The sequence below is a fragment of the Cibotium barometz genome, chromosome 27 (genome assembly GCF_041138505.1).
Source record: "Cibotium barometz isolate CiBa-2024 chromosome 27, ASM4113850v1, whole genome shotgun sequence".
Classification (NCBI taxonomy): domain Eukaryota; kingdom Viridiplantae; phylum Streptophyta; class Polypodiopsida; order Cyatheales; family Cibotiaceae; genus Cibotium; species Cibotium barometz.
Genome location: NC_141072.1, coordinates 5597917 through 5612510, shown reverse-complemented (window position 1 = coordinate 5612510; position 14594 = coordinate 5597917). Strand labels below are relative to the sequence as shown.

The 14594-nt window shown below is 42.5% G+C and overlaps 1 protein-coding gene and 1 pseudogene across 2 annotated transcripts in view; both read left to right on the top strand.

Moving 5' to 3' along the window:
* The first annotated feature begins 617 nt into the window (after positions 1–617).
* Positions 618–14594, top strand: part of TRM82 (Transducin/WD40 repeat-like superfamily protein) — a 58029-nt gene continuing 44052 nt past the window's right edge. For both annotated transcript variants that reach the window (XM_086821040.1, XM_086821039.1), the window contains exon 1: positions 618–809. In XM_086821040.1, the coding sequence (XP_086677166.1) occupies positions 679–809 (131 nt within the window). In that variant the 5' untranslated portion in view covers positions 618–678. The remainder of the gene's footprint in view (positions 810–14594) is intronic.
* On the top strand, positions 5744–7713 carry LOC147623021 (uncharacterized; annotated as a pseudogene).

Here is a 14594-nt window from a genome sequence, read left to right as displayed (position 1 = left end):
AGATTTATGAGTTAACTAAATGACAATTTTTTTTTTGGTGAGAATTTTGTTAACTCCTTTACTCTTATTATGTAGCTTGTAAAGAATTAAAAGCCCATTGCCAAATTATACGAACAATTATATACGCCACCTTAATATACTAAGATGTCACGACATACTAATTTGCACATGGCATCTCATAAAATTTCTATCTATCTTATATTAGATCAATAAAGCCCACCTCCAAACCATAGAGAAAAAGTTACAAAATATTCCCAATGGTAGAGTATGCCATCTCCATTTAGTGAGATTGCACACCATTTTCACAATGCCGCCTCACTTAATACAACCTCAAATTTAGTTCCACTATCCAGTACAACATGATTAGTCCCACCATCCACTACATCTGGCTAGTGGCACACTCACAACTCAAAGCACCCAAAAACCATGCAAGTTATTCGAAATATATGAACTATTTTGGATCAACATAAGCCACAAATAAGTTGGACATTATTAATTAGTTACTTCAATTTGAAACATTATGTATGGTCGTATGATTGCATTCATATATTATATTTACACAATACGTATTATATTCACACAATACTTATATTGTATTATATTATATATACGTATTATATTTACGCAATCACACTGAGTATCAACAACACGACTAAGGTCTAGGGTTCCGCTATCGCCATGGATGAAGAAGAAGCTCAAGAAGAGACCTTTAATAGCAGGGAGGTGGCGCCTGCTCTTCTGGCGCTGCACCCCCATGGCAGATATGTGGTGGTGGCCGTTGGAACCGAGCTTCGCATCTTCAACATCCAGTGAGTATCTTGAAATCCATGCTTAAGAATTCTTAATCACATGAGTGACAGAAACCACAAGAAAATCCCAAACATTTAAAATTAACCTCTGTTCCAACGGCTACTATACCCCCCCTTTTTTTTTTCTTTCTTCCAAATTTGGCTTGTGTGTTCTAAATATGGAATTAAAGGCTAGGGGTAATGTAGATTCTGTGAGCAGTGAAGAAGAGCCTTGAGCTATGGTTTAGGAAGAGGATTTATGGCTGTGCAACAGCAAAAGAAACATGCCTTTGAGGGTAGTCTAGGGCAAGGGGCACTTGTCTACAGCACAAGCCACAGCACCCAGATTGGTGGATGACCCAGCGTTAGATGATATAAATTGTAATTGTCCAGAGTTCCATATAGCTGTCTTGTGCCTCTCCCCTTCCTTTTTCTGTCTGTGGTGTGCTGGCTGAAATCTATGTAGCTCGTTGGCAATTTTAGGGCCCCATGTTGTGTCTGACCAACCTCAAGGGTACCGTGACATGGCATGGAACTCTTACAGTTTAGGCAAAGAGCCGGCTTGTGAGCATTGAGAGCGTAGGCCAATAATGCAAGCAAGCATGGACAAGTGCTCTTGGTAGATATAGTGATGCCGTATTCTAAATGAAAAAGGCTTTTGTCCTGAATAGTAGATGAACAATCGACATAATGCAAACACCAATCGCCCAAACATTTTCAAGACAGAAAGCAAACATGGGAATGTGGCTGGCCAACATTTGGGGTCCAATGCCATTCTCACCTATGCCAAGGCACCTTCTCTTTCTCGTTTTGACAACTATGATATGGACTCCTATGCAAACATAGTAGTAGTGGGGTTGCCGTATTTATTAAAATGTTGTGCCACAAGGGCTTATGACTCATGAACAAGCCCTTAGTTGGTGATTGTTAACACAATAATTAAGAGTGCTTGTTCAAGAATTTTCAAAGATCTTCTCAAGGGCTACAAAAGAGGTGCAGTTAGAAACACTGAAAGTAGGTTTTGCATTATGTAAGAAAAGAAAAGCATAAGGTAAAGCAAGGCACATTATATATATACATGCACACACTCAAAAAATAAAAAAGGTTAGAGATGTTCAAGACTTAGGAGACTAGCTAGAACTCCCATTCCCGAAGGCTTCGTTGTATATGAGAACTAAGGTGGTTAGCCTTAGTGGGGTGACATTAGCCACAATACCCTAACTTTTGAGTTGTCATGTGGTAGTTGCTGGTTATTTTAGAGTCTTTGTGTGTGTATCCATTGTGTACGTGTACCTTGTTTGTGTCTGTATGTGAACAACCCTTGTACGTGTGTGTGAACACTTATTGATGTAACCTCTTATAGCTGTTTATGTGTGAATGTCATAAGCTTAGCTGTGTGTCATTGCCCCCTTTAATGTGATATGTCAAAGATGAGGCCAGCACCTAACTAGCTTGCGCTACCCTCACCCTCGCGTAGTGTCAATGCCTTCGTCGTGCCTTACTATTACTTCATTTTGTGATGTTGTCACCATCAGCATCTGATGGCACGTGTTGCTATTGACGAACAAGTGCCCTTGGCCACCGTCAACTGAGTTGAGCGCCAACAGCCGCCTAGCACACTGCACCACGTCCGCTTCGTCACCGACTCACCACCAAATCGACCATTACCACGTGTAGAAATCAACATTAAAGTCTTGGGGGGTCTTCAAAAATCGGGTGAAATTCATCAAATTGATGTTTTTACACTTAGATTATTAGGGCTTTTTTTTTGAAAATTTTAGTACTTAGCATGAATTTAAAAGCTTTGCAACACTAAAAAAATTGAGGCTTTTCAAATTTGAAGCCTATTGCGTCGAAATGTGGCTCCCTTTCTTGCATCTCTTCTGTAGCGTCTCCAACTTGCATCTCTTATGCTGCTGAAGGCCATATTTTAGCTGTCATCAGTTTCTACCACCATGGATCTCAACAGAGGCATCATTTCCTTCGATAGGTCCTTTGGTGCTAACTTTCCTATGTGGCAGCCTAAAATCTGGCTTACTCTTGATGTGAGAAGGATTGTGGAAGATCATCAAGGGTGATGAGCCGAAGCTTGAAGGTGTCCTTATGGAGCCTGCGGTGGTAGCCGAGACAGGCAAAAATGACAAAAGCAATGGCATGCATAGGGTTGGGATTGGTAGACAAACTTGTGCATCACATTGACTTCGACACAAGACAGTAAATGAGGTATGGACAAAGCTTGAGAATTTGTTTGGCAACAAAATAAATCTCTCTTACATGCTTCTCTGTGAGGGCAAAAGAGACCAAAGGACCAAATATATGAAAGATCAGAGTAAAACACACAGCATGCAATGGTGATGTGTATATAAAAGATGAAGTCCAGTACAGGAGCTCTATGTGAGACTCCAAATAAGCAGAGAAGGCTGCTATCCCAAAAATGCAGACGCCAATCCAGGAGTACACTTGATGTGAGCGCCTAGAAGTAAGCACTGATGTAGGCGCTTTATTGGGCTAATCATTGCTTGATGAAAAACGCAGAACTGTGCTTTGTAGGCCAGTTCATATGCTTTGTGGGCGACTTGTTTCATATGCTTTGTGGGCGACCTGTTTCAGTCCAGCAGAAGGAGGCGAAACACCCTGTGTGGTGCTGTCCGTGTTCTGTCCAGCAGGAGGCGACTGTGTGCCGTCCGTGTTCTGTCCAGCAAGAGGCGGCGAAACACAGTGTGTGCTGTCCGTGATCTGTTCAGCAGGAGGTGGCAATACACTGAGTGTGGTGCAGTCCACGATGTGTCCAGCAAGAGGCGATGAAACGCAGAGGAAAAAACGCACATTGAGGTGAGGGCGCCAAGTCAATGTGGGTTGATGATTATCATTGATCGGGGGGTGGGGGGGGGTGGGGTTGCGGGGGCTCATATTTATATGAGGTGTTGGTCGGTCAGCAGAGGAGTCGGCTAGAAAAAAAGGCGTGGCCCTTTTTGGGCTGGGTTAAATACCCGTTTTGGGTATATTTTCACACACCCCCTCTCAAACCAAAAAGGGATCATGAGAGAAGATGAGGGGAAAGAAAGAATTGATTGTTGAAGATGAGGATTCCTGTGATTTGAGACCAGAGTATAGGCATCTGGGTTTGAGAGGTACTGGAAGAATGCCACAATGCAAGAGGTTTTCACATGCATGAATGCCCATTTTTGGGTTTTCATTCATACATGTGCCCCAAACACAAAAAACAGAATGCTGTGCATAGGGAATGCAAGATGGAAAAAATGCAATGCAGTTGAAGAAACAAACTGTATCCATATCCTGAGTCAACAACTCTGATAATAAGTAGACACAGGCACAATAGCCAACTGTGTTTCAAATATCCATAAATCCATAAGCCAGATAATAACTAGACACAAGCACAAGAGCCAACTGTGTCCCAAATATGTATAAATCCATAAGCCGCTTTTTTGAATGTTCAGGGATGTTGAATCCTTCCCAAAACATAAGTACGAAGTGAGAACTAGGGTTGCTAGTCCTGAGAAAGATCACGCCATGTAAGGCTACATCTGCCATTCATGTACTGTAAGAAAAACACATCATGTCAAGTTGTATCTGCCATACATATACTGTAAGAAAAGCACATCATGTCATCATGTCACGTTGTATCTGTCATGTCAGCTGTAAGAAAAGCACATCATGTCAGGCTGTATCTGCCATACATGTACTGGAAGAAAAGCACATCATGTCATCATGTCACACTATATTTGCCATACATGTAGTGTCACGTCAAGCTCCATAAGCCACACATGTTCCATCATGTTAGGCTTCATAAGTCATACATGTTTCGTCCCTAGTTCATAACATACGCGTTTGCTTGTGGAAGCAAATGTTTGCAAACGTTTGTACCATACACGTATGAAACACAAGTTTCATACGTGACTTTTTTTTTTGCCTTCTTTTTTTGTGTTTTGTAAGGTTTGAAAGCCCCGAGTCCCGACTTTAATGTTTTTTAAATAAAAAAACCGTACGAGTGCACCGCCTCGAAATTCGAGTGCCTCACGGTTTTGGAAATTCGAAGAGTGCCGCCTGGAAGTTCGAGTGCGCCTGCAAGCTGTCGCCGAGTCCCAACTGCACTTCGAAGTTCGAAACTTTCAAGTTTCAACGTTAGCAACCGGCGGTCAGCCTACATCGTAGTACGTACACTGTACAGCGGCCAGCCTACAGGACCCAGGTATTTCTGTTTCTGTAGAGTCTAGACTCTAGACTGTACTTGCCCAATGCCTACAACTTACAAGTATTCAATGCTTTTCGAAACCCTAACCCTACAGTGCTGTAACTTGTAAGCCTGTACAGTACACACTGTACTGTAGAGTCTAGACACTAGACTATACTATATAGTACTTACTACTAGTTTGAACTTTGTACTATGTAGTATCTACCACAGTACTTGTATCAATATGCTGTACTTCAAAAGTTCAATGCTGTACAGTCACCGGTGTGCTCATTCTGTAGCCTGTACAGTGTAGGGACTAGGGAGTACATAGGTGATAGGCCCCAAGGTGTAGCCTGTAGCCTGTATGTACTATCAACTTTCAAGTTTCACATATCATCTATGTAGTATATACAGTGTACACATGGTGTAATATTTACAAAGGTATTTACAAAGGCCTTGAATCTCATGGATTTTTCTTTTTCTTGCAAGTTTGCAAATTGTAGGCCCCAGGAATTTCGAGAAATGGGCAGACCTAAAGGCTTAGAATGGGAGCATGTGACCGTCATTAAGTCTCTTGGCAGGGGTATGTTCACATGCAAGTGCAAATATTGCCCCCATGGAGGCCCTTTGCGCATAAGGGCACACAGCTTGCGTCTAACAAGCCAAGGGGTTGGCCCATGTGACAATGCCTCGGAAAGTGCAAAAGACATATGTAGAAGGTTGCATGTTGGTTTGATGCCTCAAGGAGAAGTAGCACTAATTGATGAGCAAGTTGCAGATTTGGGTGGAACAGGTGGATCCTCAGCCTCCTTTGTGGGTGAAGATGCAATGCCTGAAGGCAAGAGACATAAAGTCTCTACAAAGGGTCAATTATGCAGAGGATATCCCGCATTTCAAGGTTAAGAGTCCTTACTTCCTTGAAATGGTACGGGCTATTGGACATGTGGGTTCTAGCTTCAAGCCTCCTTCATATGATGCCTTGCATAAGAAGGAATTGAAGGATGAGGTGAAATGCATTGACAAAGACTTGTTGGGGATACGAGAGAAGTGGAAGAAATATGGATGCACCATAGTTTGTGATGGATGGTCGGATAATAGGCGGAGACCTATTATTAATGTTCTTGCTTCTTCCATACATGGCACTGTCTTTCTCAAGTCTGTTGACACAAGTGGACAACACAAGTCAGGAGAGTACATTTTTGGCATTTTGAAAGATGCAATTCTTGATGTGGGGCCAACAAATGTTGTGCAAGTATCAATGGATAATGCATCAAATTGTGTGCGTGCAGGAGAGCTCATAGAGCAAGAATGGCCATCTATCTTTTACACTAGGTGTACATGCCATTGTTTGGACTTGTTGTTTGAGGACATTGGCAACTTGCCATGGGTTGAGCATGTGTTGGAGCAAGGAAGGAAGATTGTGACCTTCATTCACAAGGAAACAAAAGGCACTTAGCATCTTCAGGAAATGTAGCAACAAGGAGCTTTTGAAGCCTGCTGAAACTCGATTTGCCTACATGTTTATAGTGTTGGCCAATTTGTTGGATGAGAAAGTTTATAATGGCTTAAGGAGGATGGTGGTATCTGATGAGTGGTTGAAATGGAAAACATCCCACACAGTCAAAGGTGAGGAGGTTACAGGAATAATCTTAGGACCCTCTTTTTGGAAAGATGCCAAGATGATTGTCAAGATATGTGCACCCATCTTGAAGATTCTTCGATTAGCAGATCGAGAAGGAGCAACCATGGGGCTGATTTATGAGCTAACAGACCGCATGGTGGAGAAGATACAAAACATGCAGGACATTCATACAACCAAGCTTGCAGATGTTCAAAATCTGTGTGTTAATAGATGGAACATGATGCATTCTCCTTTACATGCTACAGGTTTTGTTTTGCATCCCATTTGGAGAGGGAAGGGTTAGGAGTCTGACAATGAAGTGCATGATGAAACTCGCGGCGGCGGGTGCCCGGGGGACTAGGGCCTTTGACACACTTGTTGATACCATCAATGCATATTAAAACATTTAAACATCCTGGAGTCCACCAGACCCCTTTCAGACTGGGAAATGTCCAGGCTGGTGACACATGATGGATGGATGACGGTCATAGAGCGATATACTGGATATGATACAGAAATACAGGGTATCTTGATTGATGAGTTGGATGTGTATAAATCAGAGGGGGGTTCTTTCTCTTGTGCCCTTGCAAAAGAGGAGAAGAGAATGCACCAAGCAGTCAAATGGTGGGAGACATTTGGTGCAAGTACTCCCAAATTGCAGCAGCTTGCTATTCGTGTGCTTTCTCAAGGGAGTTGTGCCTCTCCATGTGAGAGAAATTGGAGCACTTTCTCTCTCATTCATACTAAGAGAAGAAACAGGTTGAAGCCCTCCAATACAGAAATGTTGGTCTATATACATACTATTCTACGACTCATCACAAAAATTAAGGCTCGAGGGTTTGAGAAGATGGAGATCACCTTGGACATGATCAACAAGGAAAAAGATGATGAAAGGTTGATTTCTTTGCAGGAGATGCAAGAGCCTGATGACATTGGGACAGCCACAACCACAAATGTTGGAGGCATCGAGGAAAATGTGGATGATGAGTCAGATGATGATGATGAGGATTCTTCTTCTTCCTCTCATGAGGATGAAGAGGAAGAAGTAGAAGGGGATGAGAATACAACAGAATAGGCTCTTCAAAGTTCCAAGTTTCATGAAGTATTTTATCTCTAGAGTAGTATTTAAATTTCTGCTATGGATGTTTGTTTGCTACAAGTTACAACTTGTGCTTTGATTTATCTAGTTTTCACTATTTAGCCTTGAGGCTTGACCCTTGGGTAAGCAATGAGCCTTTATGTAACTTGTTAAATGTTTTAACTTTGGAAGTTTTTATAATAGAACTTGGAGAGCTTGAGTTTACAATGTATATTTGTATCTATTTGTCTAAATCTCGTCCTTTCTATGAGGTATTATATTGGTCACGTATGTTACTCGGCCCAGGCTTGAAACATACTCGAAACATTCTCACATACCCGATGCGTATGCGTATGCTAAACGTATGTTATGAACTATTTTTTTTGTAATGTCAAGCTTCAGAAGTCACACATGTCTTGTCATGTCAAGCCTCACAAGCCACACATGTCCTGTCATCTCAAGTCTCACAAGCCATTCATGTTACCATGTCAAGCCTCATTCTGTCATGTCAAGCCTCACAAGCCATACATGTTCTGTCATGTCAAGCCTCACAAGCCATACATGTTACCATGTCAAGCCTCAGAAGCCATACATGTTCTGTCATGTCAAGCCTTAGAAGCCACATGTTCTGTTATGTCAAGTTTCATAAGCCACATATGTTGTGTCATGTCAAGCCTCAGAAACTATACATGTTCTGTCATGTCAAGTTTCACAAGTCACACGTATTCTGTCATGTCAAGCCTCAGAAACCATACATGTTCTGTCATGTCAAGTTTCACAAGCCACACATGTTCTGTCATGTCAAGCTTCACAAACCATACATGTTACCATGTCAAGCCTCAGAAGCCACACATGTCCTGTCATGTCAAGCCTCAGAAGCTATACATGTTACCATGTCAAGCATCACAAGCCATACATGTTACCATGTCAAGCCTTAGAAGCCACACATGTTCTGTCATGTCAAGCTTCACAAGCCATACATGCTCTCTTGCCATGTTAGTGGGCTCACACCAGACTCCAGAGTCCTTCCTGGGGATCCGTCCTCATACATGCAAAAGACGTAAACTCTTGTTGACATGTCAGTGGGCTCACACCGGAGTTCTTTCGGGGATCCATCCACATACATGCAAAAGGGATGTGCCATGGCATGATTGATGTGAGAAAATCCTTCTTCGCAAAGTCGCCAAAATAGGCACATGTTCACACAAGCTAGGGAAGCTCAACTGGCACACTGATGTCCAGGACAGCCATGCATATCTTCGACCAACCATGTGAGCGGAGAATACCTGCCATGTTGGTTTCAAAACAACACATAGACTAGAATTAGCCAATCCATGATATTGATAAATAATTCATAGTTTGTAACCGCATATGTGACATATTCTAGCGTCCCATACCACTAGAATGTTCCCCATATGAGATCCTTGTGTAGGCGATAATTCTAGCATCCCATACTGCAAGGAGCCTCCAATACACACGACCAAAACCATAAACTATTTATTAAAATCATAGAAAAGCCTTTTCCAGAATCAAAAATGTTTTCCAACGCCTTTCAGAAAAAAATAACTTTCCTGAAACACATCTCAAGGTAGACATGAGAAACATTCTCCACTTGTGTCAACAAGGGAGTTCAACATGTACAAAATTCCAAATATTAGCAAAAAAAAGGAGCAACTTGGTAAAACTCAAAGTATACTTAGCTTTTCTTTGCTAGGTTCGTCGCGAAGCCAAAATAAAAACCTCCTCAGCATACACATAAGATACCTTGAGATATAGCTCCATATAACTTGCTTGAACAAAATTTAATTTAAAATCCAGAGTAGTCCATATGGAACGACTGCTGAACACGGGCAAGTCCATACTTCGAGGATCAATTCTGTGAATCCATAAATCCTTGTGCCAAGCTGTCTACTGCTCATGCTCTAGACACATGACTGCTTCCATAAGCCCAATAGCCAAGCTGTTGATCACTGAAGTCCCCACTTTTGATCTTTTCTCTTTCTCATTGTTGGAAGGAAGCCTTTGCTTCCGAGAAAGCCTAAGCTCTGATACCAATGAAACCGATAGGGGACCCGAAACAATTGAATAGACCAACACTTCAAATACGAAAGACAGAGCATCACAACACAGCGGAAGAACCTTAAATAATACAATAACACCGCACTGAGCCGGAACGGCCGGCTCCCCGTGGGAACTTCTTTATTCACATAGAAGCTTTTACAAGATACCAAGGTGCAAGTGCATACAACACCGGATTTTCCACAAAGCATCAGCACAGATCTTGCCCAGATTTCTATCCAGTGCCAAGATACAAACATCTCTAGGAGCTGTCTAAAACTGTCCCAAAACAGTCCTCATAAATCAGCTCATAAACCATCCATAAATGAGCCCGGTACGGAGACAAAAACTGCCCTGAACTCCATGCCAAATTAGCCCCAAAATTGGGCCTCAAATCAGCCCCCAAAGAGCTCTCAAATCAGCCCTGAAAACAGTCCATAAAAACAGCCAAAAATACCCCTTTGCTGTGAAAACCTGTACCGCCTTCTGTACGGCTGCAAGACCACTGTATAGCTGCTGTACCATCCGTACAGTCAGCGTAGAGAGTAGAGGAGGTGCTGTACAGCCTGTGCAAGAGGGAAGACAGGGCTGTGTGTTGTACGGCCAGCGCAACAGAGGAGAGAGAGAGAGTCTGCAGTCGGCCAGCCCTGTCAGCATCTATGGAGGAAGTCGACCAGCCCTGTAGCATCTTTGGAGCAATGGCAAGTAGAGAGAAGAGAGAAAAACTCCAGGAGGGATGCGCATGATGATAAAACAGCCCAAACCTGCTTTAATAGAGTCGACTAGCTCTATTTTTTAAGTGCTTTTCCATTTTTTGACTAGAAGTGGTTGAACCAGCCCAAAATATCCACCTTATGCTTTCCTTGGCTTGTACTCCAAGTTTTGGCCCTAAAAGATTCACTTTATGCTTTCCTTGGCTTGTACTCCAAGTGTTGGCCCAAAAATATCAACTTTATGCTTTTCTTGGCTTGATGTCCAAGTTTCATCTAGGTGCTTCCTTTTGTCCACCTGTCCAAGCCCAAAAATAATAATATGTCCAGCCCATCGTTAATGATATGTGAACACACCGATTTATAAATGTTATGAGTCACTTTGATGAATAAATATTAAAATCCCATGTTGCTCATGTTGTATGGCCATCTTTCAGGCCAAACCATGCCAGTAAAATGCTCTAGCTCTCTTTTGTGGAAAATCCCCGTTCATCAATGAGCTTCCGTCCTGGATCTTCTACCAAAATGGACCAAAATAACTATGAGTCCTGCAAAGCCCTCTCAATGACTGAAATAAGTCAGTAGAAATCTCGGTGAACGACAAAGAATTCACCTCTCTAATTCGACTAAGCGCATCTGCAACAGTATTCATGGATCCTTTCCGATAACGGATCTCAAAATCAAAATCTTGCATTAACTCCGTCCAACGAGCTTTCCTTCCTCTCAAATCATCCGCATCACACACATACTTGATTGGCTGATGATCAGTCAATACCACAAACTTGGAGCCATATAAATAATGTCTCCAAACCTTGAGAGCATGAATCACAGCATAAAGCTCCTTCTCAAGGGTTGGCCAACGAGATTGAGTGTCGTCTAGCTTTTTACTTTCAAAAGCAACTGGTCTACCATCTTGAAATAGAGCAGCCCCAATAGCATAGTCACTGGCATCAGTTTCAAGAACATAAGGCCGACTAGGATCAGGTAATGCTAAGATAGGTGCTTCCTTGACTTTATCTTTCAAAAGTCTGAAGGCCATATCCAAATCGTTATTCCAAGTGATAGGCTGATTTGACTTACGTCCACGACCTTTCAATAAGTCGGTCATCGGTAGTGTGAGCTGAGAGTACTCCCGCACATATTTCCGAAGAAAAACTACAAAACCGAGAAAAGAACGAAGTTGTTTCACTGTTCGCGGTATAGGCCAGTCCAGAACCTTCTGAACTCGGTCATAGTCAATGCTCAATCCATCTCGAGTGATCTTGTGTCCCAAGTAAATGATGTCGGTCATAAAGAACTCACATTTACTTAACTTAGCATGTAGTCGATTCTGTCTTAAAATAGATAAGACAATCGTGAGGTGTCTGACATGATCCTCAAGAGTACGACTATATATCAAAATATCATCAAGGAACACCACCACAAATATCCCCAAATGTTCACGAAAAAGATCGTTCATCATTTGCTGGAAAGTGGCTGGAGCATTGGTTAACCCAAAAGGTAATACGAGAAACTCGTAATGGCCATACCTAGTCCGAAAGGCGGTTCTTTCGACATGCCTTTCATGAATACGTATCTGGTGGTAGCCAATACGTAAATCTATCTTCGTGAAATATTTCGCTCCTGCTAACCGATCAATCAGGTCATCTGATCTAGGGAGAGGATAACGGTTCTTAATGGTCTGCTTGTTCAATCTTTTGTAATCTATACACATTCTCCAGGTATTGTCCTTCTTTCTCCTAAGCAACACAGGTGCACCCCAAGGTGATTTACTTGGACGGATCTGGCCCATCCTCAAATAATCTTCGAGTTGTTTAGCCAACTCATCTTCCTCAGCTTGGCTTATCCTGTAAGGTGGAATATTGACAGGATGAGCACCAGGGATCAAGTCAATACGATGATCTACTGCCCGTTGAGGTGGTAAACCCGATGGCAATTTCTTAGGAAATACATCTTGAAACGAATCAAGTATCTTTTGTAATTCTTTGCTTTCAAACACACTTAATTCATTGACATCCATGGAAGGTATGAGAAATGAAGAAAGTGGAATCAATACACAATGGAAAGCGGTATACAAAGAAGAATCCATTATATTTCCAAAATCAATTGTATTTACAAGAGGTCCCTGAGAGGGATGAATACAATCACCTAAAATACTATACTGGGTGTCCTTATGCTGAAAAGAAAAAATATGACTAGACCAATCTATCTGGACTTGAAGAGTCTTAAACCACTCAATTCCTAATAACAAGTCTATATTTTCTAGATGCATTACATAGCTTTCCAAAGTGTCTTTGTAGTCCTGAATCTGGATTGGAAGCATCTCCACCTTTCGATCCCAAACTTGCCTTCCCGCAGGTAGGCGTACCTCATAGGTATGATCGCTGGGTGTCGTATCAAGACTCAATTTCTGCACAAGTTTGTATTCAACAAAGTTGTGTGAGCTGCCGGGGTCTAGAAGAATGTGAATCTTATGGCCATTCACTTCTCCATAAACTCGGAGAAGATCATTCAAGCCAAATACTTTAGAATTGAATAGACAATCAGAACAAGTGCTAGGGCGAGAAAGTACAGTAATTGACGTACATGTCAAAGACAACTGGTTAGCTGCCTTTGGCTTGGGTCCTGCGTTTGTCTTGGTATCCTTTTGCGTTGGGCACTCGTTACGCATGTGTCCTTTTTCGTCGCAGATAAAACAACGTCCTTCCTTCTTGAGCTTTAAAGCCCTAAGGAGTCGTTTCTTCTTCGCTGGTGTCGAACTTGAATTCTTCGAAGGTTGGTCCGAAGACTTGCCTTCAGTCGTGTTAGCCATAGGTGCGGAGAACTTTCTTTTATGCTTGTTTCCCTGCTCGGTAACGGGTTTCGACTTGGAAGAGACCATTGTATCATCATAGATACGAGCTGAATGAATGGCCTCGTCCAATGTTTTACATTTGTTATTTTTAACCTGTAATCGGTATGAGTCTGGTAAACCAGCTACGAAAAATCCCAAAAGAGTAGTGGGATCCATCTTTGTAGCTTTCATCTACAAGTTCCTAAACTTCTGGAGGTAGACCTCATAAGTGAGGTGCTGCGAGGTCATGGTCAAAGCTGAAAACCGGGCAACAACATCATAATCATCCTCTTTCTTGAGGAATTCTTTCTTGAAGATGTCTTCGAATTGTGCCCAAGTCGTTGGCTTAGGGTTGAGTTCCTTCCACCAAAGCAAAGCTTTGCTGGACAGGAAACCTGCTGCTAACTGGATCTTCTTTCCATCATCATATGGATGAAACTGAAAGTGAACTTGCCACTTATGTAGCCACGTGTCCACGATCTCCTTGGTGCGCTGCTTTTGCTCGCTCCCGAACGGTTCCGGAGTAATGTTGGGGCCTAAAGCTGAAGCCAAGGTATCCATACCCGAGAAAGTAGAGAGGGTAGTGGTCAATAGAGTGATGGAGTTCTGCAAAGCTTGCATCTGGGCTGCGATTTGTGCCTGACGTTCCGACGAAGAAGCTTCGAGAGCTGCTTTGAACTCTTGGAAATCTGATCTTGACACAAAATCGTCAAAAAGATCGGCATCGGTACCTTCCGTAGCCGGCAAGTCTTCGCGTTCCACAAGGGGCTCCGGTCGACATCGTGAAGAGGGTAAGAGGAGAAAATTTGATCTTTGCACAATAAAAGTGCGAGTGAACTTGAGAGCTTGAGAGCTTGAAAACTCGAGAGATGTGTGGCAAGAAGCCCACTTAAGGGGGTTTATAAAGGTTTCCACAAAAACTAAAAGCTCCCAAAAGCTATGTTTGGCTTTTGCTTTTGTGTTTTATATATATATATATATATATATGGATATATATATTCTATATTCTTAAAAAAAAAAACACTTTTAAACCTTGGAGGAGGGGTTTGTAAACTTTTAAAACAAAATTTAAACTAAAAAAAACGAAAGCCCCAAAAAAGGCGTATGCTTTCCTTGTTTTTTTTTTCTCTTTCCTCCTGGATTAGAGCCGTCGGTGTGCTGCTGTCTGCTGACGTCAACCTGCGTTGCCGTCGTCGACTACTGCCGGTGCATGGTTTCCGGCCGGCGCCCGAGTGCCTGCCGTCGCCTGCTGTCGTCAGCTGTGTGTCGCCGGTACCTTCGCGCCAGCCTGCGCCTGCGCTAGCCCGTGTAGGC